General features: G+C 53.7%; 1 protein-coding gene across 1 annotated transcript in view; it reads right to left on the reverse strand.

The window, feature by feature from the left end:
• The window catches only part of RASSF5 (Ras association domain family member 5), a 24,236-nt gene extending 15,806 nt beyond the window's left edge, over positions 1 to 8,430 (reverse strand). The window contains 5 exon segments of the mRNA XM_027659679.1: positions 3,966 to 4,084; positions 5,112 to 5,235; positions 5,864 to 5,937; positions 5,940 to 5,978; positions 7,625 to 8,430. Of these exon segments, the coding sequence (XP_027515480.1) occupies positions 3,966 to 4,084; positions 5,112 to 5,235; positions 5,864 to 5,937; positions 5,940 to 5,978; positions 7,625 to 7,775 (507 nt within the window). The 5' untranslated portion in view covers positions 7,776 to 8,430.
• Between the last annotated feature and the right edge of the window lie 8,946 nt (positions 8,431 to 17,376).

Consider the following 17,376-nt stretch of genomic DNA (forward strand, 5'->3'; position numbering starts at 1 on the left):
CGGGAGGGGGCTGGTGAAGATGCAGCCTGAGACCCTCCTCGGGGTCCCAGAGACCCCTGGCCATCACACTGCAGGAGGCACTGGGTGCCCCTCTGCTCTGCAGATAATTTTAGAGCAGCAGGAGCAATTTCAGCAGCACTGGCACCCAGGTGAGGCAGCTTCAACTGCAGCCCAGGAAAAAGCCTTTCAGCTCCTGGGTCCTGTTTGCAAGAAACTCCAGGGTTGAAAATCCTGTGTTGGCCTTGGAAAGAGGCTCAGAACAGCATCATCCCTGCTCCCCTCTGCCCCCCCAGCCCTGCAGGGACCCAGCTCAGCACTGACCCACCCCAGCACTGCCTGCTCCATCCCCTCCAGAGCTGCCACCATCCCGTCAATACCCTGTGATTTACCCAGCAGCTTTTAAAGCAGCTGTGACCTTCCTGCTTGGTGAAGATCACAGGTATTTCTGGAGCCAGGCAGGGGAAAAGCTTTGCTCTCCACAGGCTTTTCCTCCTCCCTCAGTGGGGGATCCCGTGAGGGGCTGTGCATCCATGGGGAGCACATCCCAGCACATCCACAGCCACCTGAAAACACATATTTGTGAGCAAGTAGAGGGGACTGAAGAAAAGCCTGACATGCTGTGTTATGAAAGACCCTGCTTAGGCAATGCAGTATTAATGTACGTGCTAAGAATTCTTCACCACACTTCAGAAACGGAGGAGGGAACGAGGCCTGAGAGCACAGAAAGGTTTGGTTTGGAAGGGACCTTAAAGTTCATATCATTCCACCCCCTGCCATGGGCAGGGACACCTTCCACTAGCCCAGGCTCCTCTGAGCCCTGGCCTTGAACACTTCCAGGGATGAGGAATCCTCAACTTCTGGGCAACCTGTGTCATTGCTTCACCACCCTCACAGGGAAGAATTCCTTCCCAGCACCTGAGCTAAACTTGCTCCTCCAATTGGTCCAAAAGGGCTCCATCCAAGGCCTTCACAGCCACCACCCAGCACACAAAAACCTCTTCCCCTCTTGGTAGGCTGCAGATGGTGCTCCAAATCTGTATCTGTTAGTTGAAGGACTTAAATTACTCCGTGCCCCACTGCCAGCAGCATCCCAGGAATACAAACTGAGATGTACATGGCAAAAGACTGGAGGGAGGAGGCAACATCTGCATCTCAAAAAGAGGGAGGCAAGAATCCAAGTGGCTTATTTACAAAGCAACTGGTAACAGTGTGGAATAAATAAGCCACGCTCTCAGCAGCAGAGTCCTCCTGCAGCAGCACAACCCCCCCTGCTCCACAGGGATATATTTAGAGGAGAAAGAAGCTTAAATTGAGCATGTGCAACACAAGCAGAAAGCGAGTGCGTTGGGCTGATGATCAGCACTAGTGTCTCCTATGAAGCCTCAGCCCCAGGAGTGTCACAGGGGAAGCAGGGGGCAGCCCCATGTGAAGCTGGGTGCTCTCCCTCTGCATTGCTCCATGGGATTCTCCAAGAAACCCTCACTTTTCCATTGCAGTCCACCTGTGTGGGAGATCAGCTCCATAAAAAAAAAACCACCAAAACAACCAAGCCAAATAAACCCAAGTAATTTTGTCCTGTTGGTCCAGCAGCAGCTCTACTTAATGGTTACCTGCACATCAGCCCCCCAAAAAACCCACCCACTGGTGACCTGCACCAGTTCTCAGGTGGGAAGTACATGACCAGCTCTGACAAATCCAGGGACCAAACTCCTGGTGCTGCCAACACCAGCTGAGGTTTTTGCCAGCTGAGTCTGGATTTCAGCTGGGCAGGCTGATCTGGGACCCAAATGTAACACACTCTTAAGTACTTTACTGGATCAAAGCCCAAATTATTAATGCCTGGTATTACAAGGTAACAGCATTAAATATGTGATATTAAAGTAGTTATTTCTCCGATGCTTCCAGCTTGCTTAATTTTGATAATACTATTTAATGACTTCCAACTCTGCCAGCTATTAATTTTTCCTATGTTTCCAGTGTGCAATCCTCTTTCCCTCCTGCCAACATATTCAGGTATCCTGTTAGCCTCCTGCTGGAACACTGACACTGCTTTCCCTCCATCCTCCTCCTTTCCAGCAGCAAAACCTGCTTGGCCAACAGAAACACTCCAGGAACGTGGCTGTGTGCTCAGCTTTACGGGCTCAGATCAAGTAAACATGATTTTCCCCTGATTATCCAGTATCCATAAAGGAGAACCAAGCTTTATTGCAGTGATTTAACCCTCATTAACCCTCAAACCAGCCCCCACACCTCCAGCTTCCCCCAGCACAGGCAACAAGGCTCCATCCAGCACTTTACAGTATGAAGGGTTTCGAGGGACGATCCCCGACCAGGACCTTGGGATTGGGTTTATGGATTTCTGTTTGCTGCTGGAACTGGAGAGACATTTTTGTTTCCTGGGCACAAAATACCTTCCCCCCCTTCCCTGGGATCCCAGCAGAGCCATGTCAGAGTGATGGATTGCCGCTGAGCACGGGCTCTGTGTTTGTTATTAGGCCCATCAATAACCCCGGCTGGTGTTATCGCCCCGAAGATGAAACGAGCCTTCCTCATTTTCCTGAGAGCCAGGCTTTTCTCATGCTGCTGGGGGAAGCCCAACAACATCCACCACAAATCTGGCTTCATATCCTTATACAAACACCTCAAGGCTCAGTGGGGAACCCACTCTGAGCCCCTTCATAACACGTAACTTAGAAGATAAATCCCATTGCACTTCAGATCCCTCTTGACCAGTTTATTCTGAGCAGCACCTGCCCAGTCACGTGTCAGCCAGACCAAGCTCAGCAGACCTTGCACTGCAAAGGATGGATGACAACCAAACCCTGCACACCCAACAGAAACCCCGTGTTGCCTTTGGAAAAGTGCATGTTTCCATCCCCAGTTCTCCACAAAGAGGGACATAAACACAGTGTTATAAGGGAGGTGAAAACACAGAATCATAGAACCATTAAGGTTGCAAAAGACTTCCAAGATCATCCAGTCCAACCTTCAGCCAAGTACCCTCATGCCCACTAAACCATAGAATGAAGTGCCACATCTACTCATTTTCTGAACACTTCCAGGGATGGCGACTCCACCGCTTCCCCGGGGAGCTGTTCCAAACACTTTAAATAAGAACACACAGAGATAGAAAAGGTTCCGTTTTCAAGTCAAAGCCACTCCAGGCAGGTTTCTAAGCAGTGCCTTAAGCTTCCAGCATTAAGTATCTTACATCCCACGTGGCGTGACGGGAGTCTCTGCACCCTGCAGCCTGTTCCACCCACGCTGGCTCGCAGGACACCGCGGCACAGACACCACGGGACCCTGGGGGGATTAAGCCAACAGCTAAACCTTCCGGAGTAACCCTGGGATTACTGCACATGCCTAACGCAGATTGAAGGGTCTCAATCCCCTGGGACTACTGAAACTCTTAAAACAAGGCCATTAGCCAGAACTCCTGGTGAAATCTGCACCTGTGCTCTGCTGCAATGCAGGAAAAACACACCTTTGCTGCTGATTTACAAGCACTTTGCTCAATTTAATGACAAAATTTAATGCCAGTGTTGGTGATCCCTTGCAGGCACAGGGACATGAACAACGTGACAAGGGGGCTGATGACCCCTCAGGGCACTGGGACATGGCCAGGCTGCAGAACGTGGACCAGCATTCCTGCATGGCACCGCTCCTCTCACGTCCACTCCGGAATGGGAGCATTTTAAACACAACAAAGCTCCACACACACACACCCCTCTACAGGGAGGGAGGTGCCCACATGCCCAACCTCCAATCCACCAGATCACACCCAGCCAGGCAGGACACTTGGGCACGGTGTTTACAGTCCATCAGTGACGCCACCTGTGTCTGAGCTCTGACAAACCCTCCCTCCTGGAAAACCCTTTGGGAGCAAGACATCAGGTCTCTGGAGGAGATGCCATCGGTCACCACGAGGCTGTGCCCCCCCTCCCAGAGCCCCCTCCCCGTGGTACCTGGCTGCAGGGTGGCAGCAGGGTGCTCTCTGGGGACAGCTGGCCCTGGCACGGCCCCGGCCGGCGGCAATCCAGCTGGATGAGGCTGCGGCACTCCTGGTGACACGTGTATCTGCAGTCTGCAGGGAGAGAAGGAGAAGGTGAGGAGCCCAGACCTGCAGGCCGTGGTTGAGGAGTGGTGGGGGAACCCCGGGAAGGGACTGGATTCCAGCTGGAGGGCAGACAGATGCTGGTGGGCACCAGCACAGCCCGTTCAGTGTCCCCGCTCAGGGGATGGAGGTACCAAAATACCTCATCCAGAGCAAACATTGCTCCCCTGTCCTCTCCCCAGCCACATTCCTGCCATGCATCCCATTGCCTTTCCCCAGACCTGGCACACTGACACACAAAGTATGGAAAATGCCCCAACCCCACCAAACCACGGGGTACCCACTCCCCAGCTCTGCTCCTGGGAGAAGTCACCTGCAAAACACCTGGACCAAAAGCTTGACCACTGCACAGGATCCTTCACCTTTGACCACCAGGAGGGAAGAGACGTCTTTGTATTAGATGGAAGTCAAAGTATTTAAGGTCACTAAATATCACAGAATCATAGAATGGTTTGGGTTGGAAGGGACCTTAAAGAACATGTCATTGAATCCCTTGCCATGGGCAGGGACACCTTCCACCAGCCCAGGTTGCTCCAAGCCCCATCCAACCTGACCTTGGACACTTCCAGGGATGGGGCAGCCACAGCTTCTCTGGGCAACCTGTGCCAGTTCCTAAGTATGCACACTGCAAGGGCCAGTTACAGTGATTAAGACACGGATCCACCTCCAGGCTGCCAGAAATCCACCCCAGAGAGGGCAGGGACACATCCCAGCTGGAGCAGGGGCCGTGACCTCCTGTCCCAGGTGCAGTAATGCATTTGCACAGTGGTTTTTTGGCTGCTGACCCAATGTCAGACATTAACTAGTTCAAGGAAGGAATTGCACAGACACTGCTGAGCCCGGGTTTAACCCCTTAGGGCACAGGGTCCTGCTTGCCCACAGCTCCAGAGGGGCAGCCTTTGGCACAGAGAGCTCCCTCCCTCCACCAGTCATCCCACACTCATGGCCATCACTCCCACAGCCCTTTCCCTCGAAGCCCCAACTCCTCCAAACCCACCTGACTGCAGCAAAAAACCTCCTTCCACTTTAATGGCCCATCTGAGCCTTTTAATTTTTAACTGCCGTTCAAACAGCATTAAATTTACTTTTACGCTATCCAAAATTCCAGAGAGGTCACCAACCTGGAAAAAAAATTAAAAAAAAAAAAAATCCCCAAAGCAAGGCAAGAGGGTTCACCCCAGAGAGTGGAGTGCCTGTCCCTGCACCTGCCCTGTGACCCCATTCTGAACCACCAACCCATTTTAAATACCCTTCTTTTCGCTTTTCTTTTTTTTTTTTTTCCTTTTTTCCCTTTTTCTTCAGCATTTGGGTCATTGGTTTTGAATATCTGGGGCTGGCAGGAAAGCGAAGGGACATCCCATGTTTGCTGTGGAAACAGTGATTTCTGCTCAGCTCTGGTGAATACTCCAATGCCCCAGAATGAATGAGAGGAGCCGAAGCACTGCTGGGAGCTGGTGCCTGAGGGGGGAAGCATCAATCTCCAGGGGAAAGAGGGAAATCATTTATCATTTAACATTCATCTGGCGTGAGCTGTCTATCATTCTCCTATTCCAAATCAGTTGTCTCAAGTCAGCCTGGGGGAAAAGCAGGGAATCTTGCCTTTTTTTTTTTTTAATTAGAAATAAGCTGCAGTTACACAGTAATTTAATGCATGACCTTTTGAGCAACTGGAACAGCCTTTTAATAGGGGACATTTGCCAAGTCTTTGCTGGAGGTGCCAATTGGAGAACGCTCCAGCTGCGGGTTCACCTGAGCATCTGGCACCAGAACATCCCTTCTGCCTGTGTGGCCCCAGATTTTCACATTTGGGCAGCTGCCTCCTGCTCTTTCAGACCTCCTGGAGTGGGAAGAGCCCTCCCAGCACCTGGGGTAAAGGCAACCAGAGGTGTGACACACGTAGCCTGGACCACAGAAATGCCAGTTCCCAGGCACACCTCTGGATCAGGCCCATTGTGGCCAGGCATTTCTTTAGGGGATTAAAGTGTGACACCTCCTTAGTCACCATCACCTATTAACAGACCTAATCATCCTGTATCCGGCGGGGAACACTAATTTTAGAAACCCTGCACAGCTTTAGGAAGCAGCCACGTGACAGGTTAGCCAAGAAGAGCAGGATGCCTCCACTTACATTTTGAGATAATTTCCATTCCAGTCAAACAAAGGAACGCTTGGAAATGTAGTTTCTTTAAAAAAAAAAAAATTAGTCTGATACTGTGATACTGTGAAAAACTTGGGTGGTTGAAGGGAATTTCCCTTTCTCCAAAGATTAAAGTCTCTCAGGGGGATTAAGTTGGATAGAGTAAACCAGTCCAATACAGATGCTCATCTCAAATGCCTAAACACAGGGCTGCAGTCATAGAATGGTTTGGGTTGGAAGGGACCTTAAAGACCACCCAGTTCCACATCCTGCCACGGGCAGGGACACCTTGCACTAGCCCAGGTTGCTCCAAACCCTGTCCAACCTGGTCTTGGACACTTCCAGGGATAGGGCAGCCACAGCTTTTCTGGGCAACCTGTGCCAGGGCCTCCCCACCCTCCCAGGGAAGAATTCCTCCAGTCATCCTACCCAGTTCCATCCTCCCACCCCCACCTCCAGGATACTACAGACCCCCTGGGGCACCTTTCCATTCGACCCATCCCATGTGGAGATGGAAACAAAAGGAGAAGGGAGGCTCTGCTGGTAGGGGAAAATGTGGTAGAACACTCCAGAATCCTTCAGGGGCTCTCAGACATCACACAAACCTTTCAGTGCAGGCTGCACCCGAGGCTGGATTTTGCTGGGTGCCTCTGCCCACACCCCACGTCACCGGGGTGACCTCAGTGACGGCAGCAGGATGTGGCCCTGTGACATCAGACAGTGGTGTCAGGTGGCTCCTCCTGCTGTGAGGGGACAGGGCAGGACCTGTGGCACCACCACAACCATCAGCAACTCCAGAACAGGCGCAGGGCAGGGGCTCAGTTCTCCTGGAAGGCACGTCCTGACACCCCCCTGGTGCTGACCCAGCCCCGTCTCTGCAGCCCCCTTTGTCTCGTTGGGTTTAGGTCTAAACCAGATGGTTTGGGTTCATTTGTTGGCAAACACAGGCAAAGCCCCAAGGGGGTGTTTCTGTTTGCCCAGAGCAGCCAAGGCCCCCTGGGTGACGGCCACCCCTCTGTGAGGTCCCTGCACTGCTGCAGCATCTGGAGCACAAACCCTGCTGCTGGCAGATTCTCTGGAGCCTTTTTTTACTAAAAGACAGATTTTCTTTTACAGTGGAGCAGCTCCTGCCAGAGCAGGGCTGAAAAAGGAGCCAGAGCAGAGGTTGAAGCCTCCTGGTGTCACAGATGTGGTGGCAGGAGACCATGCCAGCCCTGTGGCAGGAGATCATGCCAGCCCCGTGCCAGCCCCACTACCTGCCAGGCAGGATCCCTGCGGCTCTGCAGTGCCACAGGAAACCCTAAGAGCACCCCAAAGAGCAGCAGAAAACCTGCACACGGCCAAATCCCCCCCAAACTCACACCACCACCTACCTCTGAGCAGCAAGACCTCCCTTCTCTGCCTCCTGGGCGGCCGCAGCCCCTCGGACCAAGGCTTGGACCTGGGGAAATGCCGGAAGATTTTGCGAATTCTCTTTGTTACGAGCCCAAAGCAAGTGGCTGCTCCTGCTTTGCCGTCTGTCATCCTCGGGAGAGGAGATCCAGAGCTCTCCAGGCACACAGAGAGCGTGCTGCTTCCACGAGGGCCCTTTTCTCCCACGGAGATAAAACCCTGACATTGCCCATTCACAACCTGCTGCCACTCGACGGGGTTATTTATTTATTTATTTTTCTGAGCAATGAGGCAGCGCCCCAGCTCAGAGCTTGTGCATCTCTGGGCCCGTCCCGTAAGCCATGGAAAACTTTCTATTTCTGGGGCTTTTTGCTTGATAAGATAAAACAACCCAACGGGAGAGATTAGAGAGAGAAAGCGCAGGACCCAGCCGTGAGCTGGGAGGTCTCTTCCCGGCATCCTCCCTTCTCTTTGCTGCTTTTCCCTGCAGTCTTTTAAAGTTTGGGGGGGGGGGGGGGAAAGTCCCCAGTGTTTAAACAGAGATTAAATTAAAGAAATACACTGAGAATAACTACATTTATAGGACTGAAGCTGTATTTATAACATCGATTTAAACTCTGCACATAGCAAGGGTTTCTAGATTCTTTCAGAGCAACGAGAAAAGGCACAGCGTTATAAAAAGGAGGGACTGTGACCTTTTACACAGACAGACAGTACTAGGATAAGGGGAGTGGTTTTAAACTAAAAGGGGGGAGATTTAGACTAGATATTAGGAAGAAATTGTTCCCTGTGAGGGTGGGGAGGCCCTGGCACAGATTGCCCAGAGAAGCTGTGGCTGCCCCATCCCTGGCAGTGTCCAAGGCCAGGTTGGACAGGGCTTGGGGCAACCTGGGCTGGTGGAAGGTGTCCCTGCACATGGCAGGGGGTGGAACTGGGTGGTCTTTAAGGTCCTTTCCAACCCAAACCATTCTGTGATGTATCAGTTACAACAATATCATGTGTCAAACGATGGGGTGGGACATAAACATCAGTTTAACAACACACTTGAAATCTGCTACTTTGTACCCACTACACCATGACCGTCCCCTCTCTGCTCAGGACTCCTCTCACGAGCAGACCAGTGCCCAGTTTCCAGCTCCCTGCACAACACACTGGCTTTTGCCGACAAAGATGGAATTTAACTAATCCCAGAAATCACACCAAGCAGCACAAGCAATGAGTTGTCACAGGGGGCTTTCTTATTCACCCAGACAGCACCTCTGCAGCTACACAGATCCCTCCTTCCCACGTGGAGACCAGTGAACTCAGCTACACACACTGGGCCAGGGATGAAGCAGAAGGAGAAAAGAGACAGCCCAAAAACTAACCTGCAAGGCAAGAGCTGGAGCCTCGGCCGGTGTGTCCCTCCATAAATCCTTCCTAAGGCACTGGACTGGATTGCAGCATGAAACATGACCCTAAAAGACCTGAGCTACCCCAGGATCCTGCCACACAGCTCTGGGCAGGTCACCATCCCATCCCACACCTCCATCTCCTCCCAGGGAAGCGAACGCCCTGCCTGGGGGAGCCACCCCAGCACCCCACCCCACCCTCACCCAACCTGGCAAACGCCATCCCCACCTGCCCGAGTCACTTGGCAGCAGGACAAGCCTCAGGAATCTGTCTGGATCAGCTGAATGGAACAGAAATGCAAAGTACTGTGGGTCCTGTGCTGTTAGCAATTATTATTTACAGTGGCAAGACCAGAGACACGACTGAGTGTGGGAGGATGTGATGGAAGAAGAGACATGAAAAACCACTGTGTCCTGCAGAGCTCCAGTGGTGTGAGCAGAACCTCGTCCCAGCCAGGCTGGGCTCGTTAAACAACTTGTTATCTTAAGCAAACATACTTGGGAACAAATAACATTGGAACTGCAGTTTGCTCTACAAATTAGAAGGAGAAATGGAGTTTTACCAACTCCCTTCTTAAGGAAATAGGGACTAATTCAGCCCAGAGCCTGAACACAGAAGGAGGAGCTGCTCTGGGAGATAAGGGTGGCATCAGACCAGAGGCATTAACCCAGCTGGATGCTGAGGTGCTTCACTGAACCAGATCGTGTCGCAAGACCTGCAGATCAAAAGCTGCTTCAGGTGCAACTGCACTTGCCACTGAGAACATCAGGTGCTGGACGTGCTCCAAGGTTTCCCTCGAGGCAGTGCCTCACAGGCAGCCTTCCCACAGGGAAGCACCAAGACCTGCAGTGGATTTCTTGCAAAGAAGCATTTCAGCCCATAATACCCTATTTTGGTAACACCCTGATCATCAGAAACCCCGAGAGCCAGGGAAGCACTTGAGCCACCTCCCAAACCTGACCCATCACTGCCCACCAGTGTCTACCCTTCCCATCAGGAAGCTGCTCCAGTGCCAAGCCCAGCCTGGTTTCTCTGCTGTCCCAAAGCCCAATAAAACACACTGAGGGCTTTGAAGCTGCCTTAGTCACCACGACACCCAACTGCACCCGCCCCACCAGAACACACCAAAAACCCCCCTGGCAAAGATGCACCTCTGCAACCTGCCCATCCAGCCCCCTTCTCCCAGCTGCTCCTCTGCCAGGAAAAGCTGCTGGCAGCAAGACAGACACATTTACACTGCGACACTGAGATTATTTACTTTAATACTGACTCAGGCTTTGAAAGGTGCCAGCAGCACAAAGCCACAGACAGCAGATAGGAGATACTCAAGACACAGCATGAAATGGCACAGCTACTCCTCCTGCCCCAGTGCATTCCCTCCAAGACTAGAAACAAGGATTTTTAAGGAATGCCAGCAGGATGGCTCGGGGCAGTCACTCCCAAGCTCCCAGTTCCTCATCCCTTCACCTTGATGCCAGTGGGAGCAGCATGCTGGATGTCTGTCACACATGGAACAGACTTAAACACTCCCACTAAAAGCAGGGAAAAGGCTCCCATATCTCAGATATCTGCATCACCCTCCTGACAGGGAGTTGTAGAGAGCAAGAAGGTCCCCCCCCCCCCCCCGAGCCTCTTATTCTCCAACTTGAACAATAAATAATAATAAATGACAATAAATAAATAAACACCGCTTTCCCATTTTACTAAATACAACCAGATCTGATAGAAATAAAAATAGGCCAGAACTGTACAAACAAAACCCCGAGTATCCTCAGGCTGCAAGTCAAAAGCAAACAAGCAGTAACTCTGCATCAGAAGAAAAAGAAAAATTCACCAAGGGAGGAGAGCACACCCCGTCTGCAGCTCTCAGGCATTTTTAATGGGAATCACTATTGAGATGACAGGGAATGCAGATGATGTTATGAGTGTCCCTCTCCCCCATCCTGGTTGTTTAGGGAGTTTTTTTTGAGGCAGAACTACTCCCACAGTCTGAATAATTCTCTGAAATGAAAAGGGAAATAGAACTGTTTAAGATCTGTTTCAATATAACTATGGAAAACATCCTGCCAGAGGAGAAGTCCCTCAAAACGACTATTTACAGTGTTTCACAACACCACGAAATTCTGTGAATTTGTATTTTAGGTCAGGGTTTCAAAGCCCACAGCCCAGCACCTCATCCTGCACCTGAGCCCTGGGACAGGTCTCCAGGAAAGACAAAAGCCCCGACAAAGTTTGTTTGCCTTCCAAGAAACGTTATTTTTATTAAACGTGCCATTTCTTTAAGCACAGCCATTCACACGTTTGCTCCAGTGCACCAGACACGGCTGAGCTGCCGCCCCCCAGGGGGATAATCCGGCCCTTACCAGGTTTTGAGGGAGTTAATCAGGAACAGCAGGTGGAAAGCAAAGGTGCACCCCAGAAAACAGATTTACATCGTCCTCATTCAAACAACGCCCCACACAGCGAGGTCCCCGGCGTGTCCCCGTGTCACGTTGTGGGGACGGCTGGGTTACCTTTAATTAACAGCAGCCAGGGCTAAACCCTTAATGCGATGCAGCAGGGCCATATGGTGCGACTGTCGCTCCCAATTGCCCTTCACTCCGAACGGCACCAGGAGGCATCTGCGAGAGCCCCGCTCGCCCCGCGCCATGCAAATCACCACCAGAAACATTTAATTGATTCGTAATCTAAGGAAAGCCAAGCGTAAGGACCAGAACTGGCTGAGCGAGGCACTAATTGCCCCGGCGAGGCTGGCGCTGCAGCACGTGCCCGGCATAAACCCCCCCCCCCACCCCAAACAAACCCAAAAATGAGCAACGACGCCTCCTCCAGCCAGCCCTGAGCTCAGCACGGTGGGACACGGATCGTTCCCAAATTACCGCCAGCACCAGCTACTTGCCCTCCACGCCGACACTTCAGGGTATCCTCACCCACGTACAGGTGGTTTTGTGTGAATGGCATCAGCACTAACAACTTCTGCCAAAAATCAAGAGGCTCAGCTGACCCCGACCAGCAAATTTTCAAGCAAATTTTCAAGTCCCTCAAGGCCAAGTGCAGCACTTCAGCTCTGTCCTGAAAGAGAAGTTTCCCTCCAGACCGAGCTGGAGAGGAGCAGTCCCACGGCCAGCAGAGAGCACAGCGCAGGCTACTGAGTTATCCCTGGCACGGGTCTGCTCAAACCTCCTCCTTTTTCCCCTCTGCAACAACTAACACGGGTCACACCTTTCCAGGGAACCAGAGCAGCACCCTGGGACATGGGACACGGCCCCGGCTGAGTCACCTCGTTCGGGCCCTCCGTGTCCCTTCCCACACGATGGAAAGATGAATCTCTCCTGTCTAACACGAGCACCAGCACAGCACGTCTCTCACACGAGACAGGCACCTCACTGGCAGGAACTCTCTTTCCCCTGGAGTTTGGGCAAAGCCTCAGGTAAATTTAGTAATTCCAGAGGACTTTACTCCTCACCATAAAGCTTTTACAAACGCCAACCCTCCCTGCTCGCCGCGATGCCAACCCCGCCCATGAGCTGACCATCTCCTCTTTCCTGGAAAAGCTTCACTTCCCAAACCCGCCCGGCAGCTCCGCGCCCACCACCCGCACCCGGAGACCCCCACCCGGCCCCTCCCGGAGACCGGACCCACCTGGGGAAGGCGGAGGGACCCGGAGTGGGATTCTGGGGGGTGCACAGCTGGGAGAAGGGGAGCGAGAAGGTCCGGGGGGCAGAGTCCGGACAGGAGCGCGGGCAGAGCGAGGGATGCGGGAGGGCAGCACCGGGCGGAGATGCGGGCAGGGCAGGGGTGCGGGACAGCCAGGCGAAGGCAGGGTGAAGGCAGGGGACAGGCAGGGCGCGGGCAGGGCTCAAGCAAGGCTCCAGCACTCACAGTCGCAGCGCAGGGCGCGCTCCCGCACCGCCTCCCCGCACAGGTCGCACCATCCGCGGCGCGGGAGCCGGGGGGCGAAGCGGTGGCCGCGGTCTCGCTCGGGGGGGTCCCGCGGCGCCGCGAAGATGCTCCGCACGTCGGGCAAGAGCCGCGGGGCTCCCCCGCGCCGCCGCCGCAGCCGCCGCGCCCCCCGAGCCCCGCAGGGGCTGCCCGGGGTGGGCACGGCGGGGCCCCGGCGCATCGAGGTGGGCACGGGGGGCGGCAGCGGGCGGGGGCACGGCCCCACGGCCGGCGATGCCATGGGCTCGGAGCGGCGGGAGCGGGGCAGCGCAGGCGCCTGGGACCGGCCGGGAGGGAGGGAGGAGACACGGCGGGGGTGGGGACCGGGATCGGCCCCTCGGGGCCGTGGGGACACCCCCTCCCCCCCGGAGGATTCGCCCTGGGACCCCTCCGTGCGATGCTTCCTCGTGGAAACGCTCCTCGCCGTGGGATTCCCCTCCCCGCAATAGCCTCCCCCCCGTGGGAATCCCCGCTCCCGGGGGACCTCTCCCCACTGGAGAGGTCTGGGATGCCCCGGGAGGGGGGTGTTCTGTGCATCCCCACCCAGGGGGGTCCCGCAGCACGAAGCGAAGTCAGGGGCTTTCCAACCAGCGCTGCTCCCGGAGCGCAGCCACTTCCCAGCCGCGTCCCGGGCTTTGTCCCCACGGGATGCGGCGGATCACGAGTGTAAGCGCAGCTGGATCCCCTCTCCCCGCTGCGGGGACAGCCGGGCTCCAGCGCGACGCGGGGGGAATTATCTCCCCCAGCTGAGGCTCCTGTGGTCGTGGGAAATGTGAAAGGCAAAACGTTGTGGCCAAAATTTTCAAGCGGCTCCGGCTCAGAGGACAGCGGTGCCTGGGGAGCTGCTGGCACAGCCCCGCCCTGGGCAAAGGAGGGTTTGGGGGGCACAAATGAGGGTGGCTGGACCTGGAGCCACTCCAAGTGACTCCCCCCTTTGAGCAGCAGGGCTGGATGTCACAGATGATGTGAAGGTCCCTGTCACCGTAACCCCTTCCCCGCGTCTGGGTGGAGCCCGGAGTTCAGAGAGGGTGACACATCACCTCTGAGTCGTGCAGGACAAAGCTGGCCCTTCTCTGCTGCTCTCACTCGTGTTGGTTTGAAATACATTAATTCAGCCAGAATTGCCCCCAAATTTCTTTGGTTTCCAGGTGAGAGGTGGCTGCAGTGAGTGCAGGGCTGGGCTGGGTGAATCCTGGCTTCTGGGCTCATGGGAAGCTGAATTTAATGTCTCCCATGTACTCCTAAGGACAGGATAAGCCAAGGATATCTAAATCCTTTTCAAGGATTCTAATTTAAAGGATGGATTAAAACACTGGCTCTGAATTACAGCAGACTAGTGCCATAAGCAGCCCCTAATAAGAGCTTCAAACTGAAGGAGGAATAATGCAGCTTGAAAAATTGCAGCTTTATTCTGTGCTAAGCAGCAAGATTAATTTTTGGAAGGTTTTTTTCTTCCCCATTCAGGATCCTGATTCACTTTCATGCCTCCTGCTCGTGCCAGAGAACAGCAGCAGATTTATTCCTCGATAAATTGTTTCACAAAAACCTGGAGTTTTATCCTATGTTCTCCTCAGGCTGTTAATTGTATCAGGAATCACCTCCAAGAAAGGAAATGACCTTTCTGAGGGCAAAGGTCTACCTGGCACCTGGCTGAGAACCTGATAAAGCCATTCTGGACTTTTGTTTTCCCAGTGCCATCCCAGGACACAGTTTCAGTCTCCATTCTGCAGCATCAGGGCACGTAAATACTAAATAAATGTAATATTTTCCACCCCCATAGGAAGATCTGGCTCAAACCTCCACACAAGAGACCTGTCACAGTTTTTATCCTTCTCATATCTTTATCTCTGTCTCTGCAGGTACTCAGGGCTGACAGCACATGAAGCTCTTTTAGGCCATGGGTTAAAATATTAGAGGGGAAAAAAACCACCCAGCTAATTAACACTGGCAGGAAAATTCCCATTTCATTTGGATTCCAGGAGTCCCCTTTGCAGCTGCTGCGTTACGGCAGTTTAAGCATGACAAGGGCTATTAGCAAAAAACTCTTTTTTCTTTTTGCCAAGAAATAAATCCCTTTCTGTGGAAGCCAAACATGTTCCAGGTCAAACTCTCAGCTGGTGTGAGTCAGTGCAGCTCCACTGAATCCAAGGAAGTGCAGCAGGAGACCCTGCCTGGGCTCCCTGCCCCCTTCCTACAGGGAATATCAGCGAATTCGAGCTGGATTAAAAATCACGTTCATTAGAAAACCAGGAGGATCCTGGAAAATAATTTGTAGGAGAAAAGCTTTTAAGCGATGGCTCAGTTCCACCTCTCCTCAGCAAATAGATGGGTTTGACATTCAGGATGTTGGTCTTTATAATTAAAACAAATGGGAAGGTTTGGTGCCAAATTCCACTGGGGAAGGTTTCCTGGGCGGGGGGAGCTCCTGGGCACCCTTGGCGTGTTCCTACAAGAAAGTCAAGCTGGGCACAGCCCTGCAGCTGCTGCTCCTGGTTCCCTTTTTTCCCTTGCTGAGGCTCAGGGCAGCAAGATGTTCAGCTCCAGGGATGCACTGTTTTGCCTTGTGTCCCCATATATTATTCAGGAAATTAGGAAGAAATTCCTCTCTGTGAGGGTGGGGAGGGACTGGGATGGCATTCCCAGAAAAGCTGTGGCTGCCCCATCCCTGGGAGTGTCCAAGGCCAGGTTGGACGGGGCTTGGAGCAACCTGAGCTTGTGGAAGGTGTCCCTGCCCATGGCAGGGGGTTTGGAATGAGATGGTGTTTAAGATCCCTTCCAACCCAAACCATCCCACGATTCTGTCTCCCAGCAGAGATTAGAAAGAGTTGCTTCTGGGTCCATCCCAGGAGCATCCACAGCAGGCAGCTCCTTGCTCTGTCTTTGCTGTCTCTCAACCCCTGGGCACTGCCAGATAACCTGAGTCCTGGTTCTCGGGCTGGGGGCAACCCTTGGACAGCCAGAACAGCCACGACAGGCCCAGACTCAGCTGGAGGTTTGGCTCAGGTGTCACCTCCAGAAGAGGTGCTGGGGAGGGAAGTGGAGGAAAGGCGAAGGGCTGAGTTGGGTGCTGTGCTTTCCCTGGAGGGCAGGTCTGGGCAGGCCCTCTGAGCATCCCCACTGCTGACTGACACATTTGCTTGCCTGGCTGATGGCCCAGCCTCTCCTTCCAGATGCACAGTCAGTCCCTGGGAGCTGCAGAGGGTCCCCCACCCTTGGATTTTGCTGGTGCTGATGCTCCCCAAGTCCTGGATCCCCAGTCCCTCCTCCAGCCTCCTTTATCCCCAGCAGCCAGTCCCAGTTTGCACCCTGGAGTAACCAGGCTTGCACAAAGGGAAGGGCTTTGTGCAGGGAACAGGAATGAATCCCAACATCTTTTAATACCCCCTGACACCAGTGCAACCTGGGGGGCCTGAGCTTCCCAAGCCCTGTTTGCTGCCACTGTGAGCCCCAGCAATGCAGCCCCTTCCCCAGCAGGAGGATTTGGGGGGCCAGGGCTTCCCAGAGAGCCCAGGGCAGGGATTGTTGTGTCTTTGCATGGGTGTGTGCCAGGGAGGGGTGGGGAAAGCCAAGGCAATGTGCCCACTGATGTGCCAGGAGCCCCCCAGGTGTAAATCCCTCTGTCTGATCCCAGTGGGATGGGAGCTGTTGTTGTGCCCAGCTTTGGATGCAGCTGGAATGCTGCTCCCCTCTGCTGCAGGATGGGATTTGGGGGTGGGATTGGGGTGACAGCCCATAAATCACACTGGGGATGGGCAGGGAGAGGTGGATGGGGGGAGGTGTGACTGACCCTTCCCACAGATATCTCCCTGATACCATCTAATGCTCCCGAGATCCCAGGCATCCCATATCACTGCTCCTCATGCTGCTGCTGGCTGATATCCAGGGAATTACAGCTCCTCATCAAACCCAAGGTCACAAACCAGTAGGAAAAGCTGGGACAGCCCTGCCACCAGGGTCCTCCCACAGTTCTCTGTGTGCTGCCCTGAGGGACAACAAGGAGGGGGGTAACGTGTTTCCTCTCCAGCCTCATTTCTCTGGAGCGTAACAGGAGTGAAATGTTGGGAATGCCATTCCCAAGGCAGCTCCAGGTGCTCACAGCCACCCCCACAGAGCACCTGCTGGAGTCCCTCCTGTCCCCATCCCTGCTCTGCCACCCCCATGGGTGAACACATCCTTCATGTCAAAGGCAGGGGGGGCTGCTTGGGATTTCTTTCCATCTTTTATCTAAAAGAAAAAGGAATATCCCTGATTTCTCCTGCAGTGGTGTGGCTGGAGAGGGCTCGTGGGAGGCCTCTCATCTGAGATTTTGCCTTGGCATTCAGTAGCACCCCTGGGTTTGGTGGCTGGAGCCACATTTTGAGTCCAGGGTTGTTTGGAGAAGGCACAACCCCCATGTGCA

The sequence above is a fragment of the Corapipo altera genome, unplaced genomic scaffold, assembly GCF_003945725.1.
Source record: "Corapipo altera isolate COAL_440 unplaced genomic scaffold, ASM394572v1 77b, whole genome shotgun sequence".
In the NCBI taxonomy this organism is placed as follows: domain Eukaryota; kingdom Metazoa; phylum Chordata; class Aves; order Passeriformes; family Pipridae; genus Corapipo; species Corapipo altera.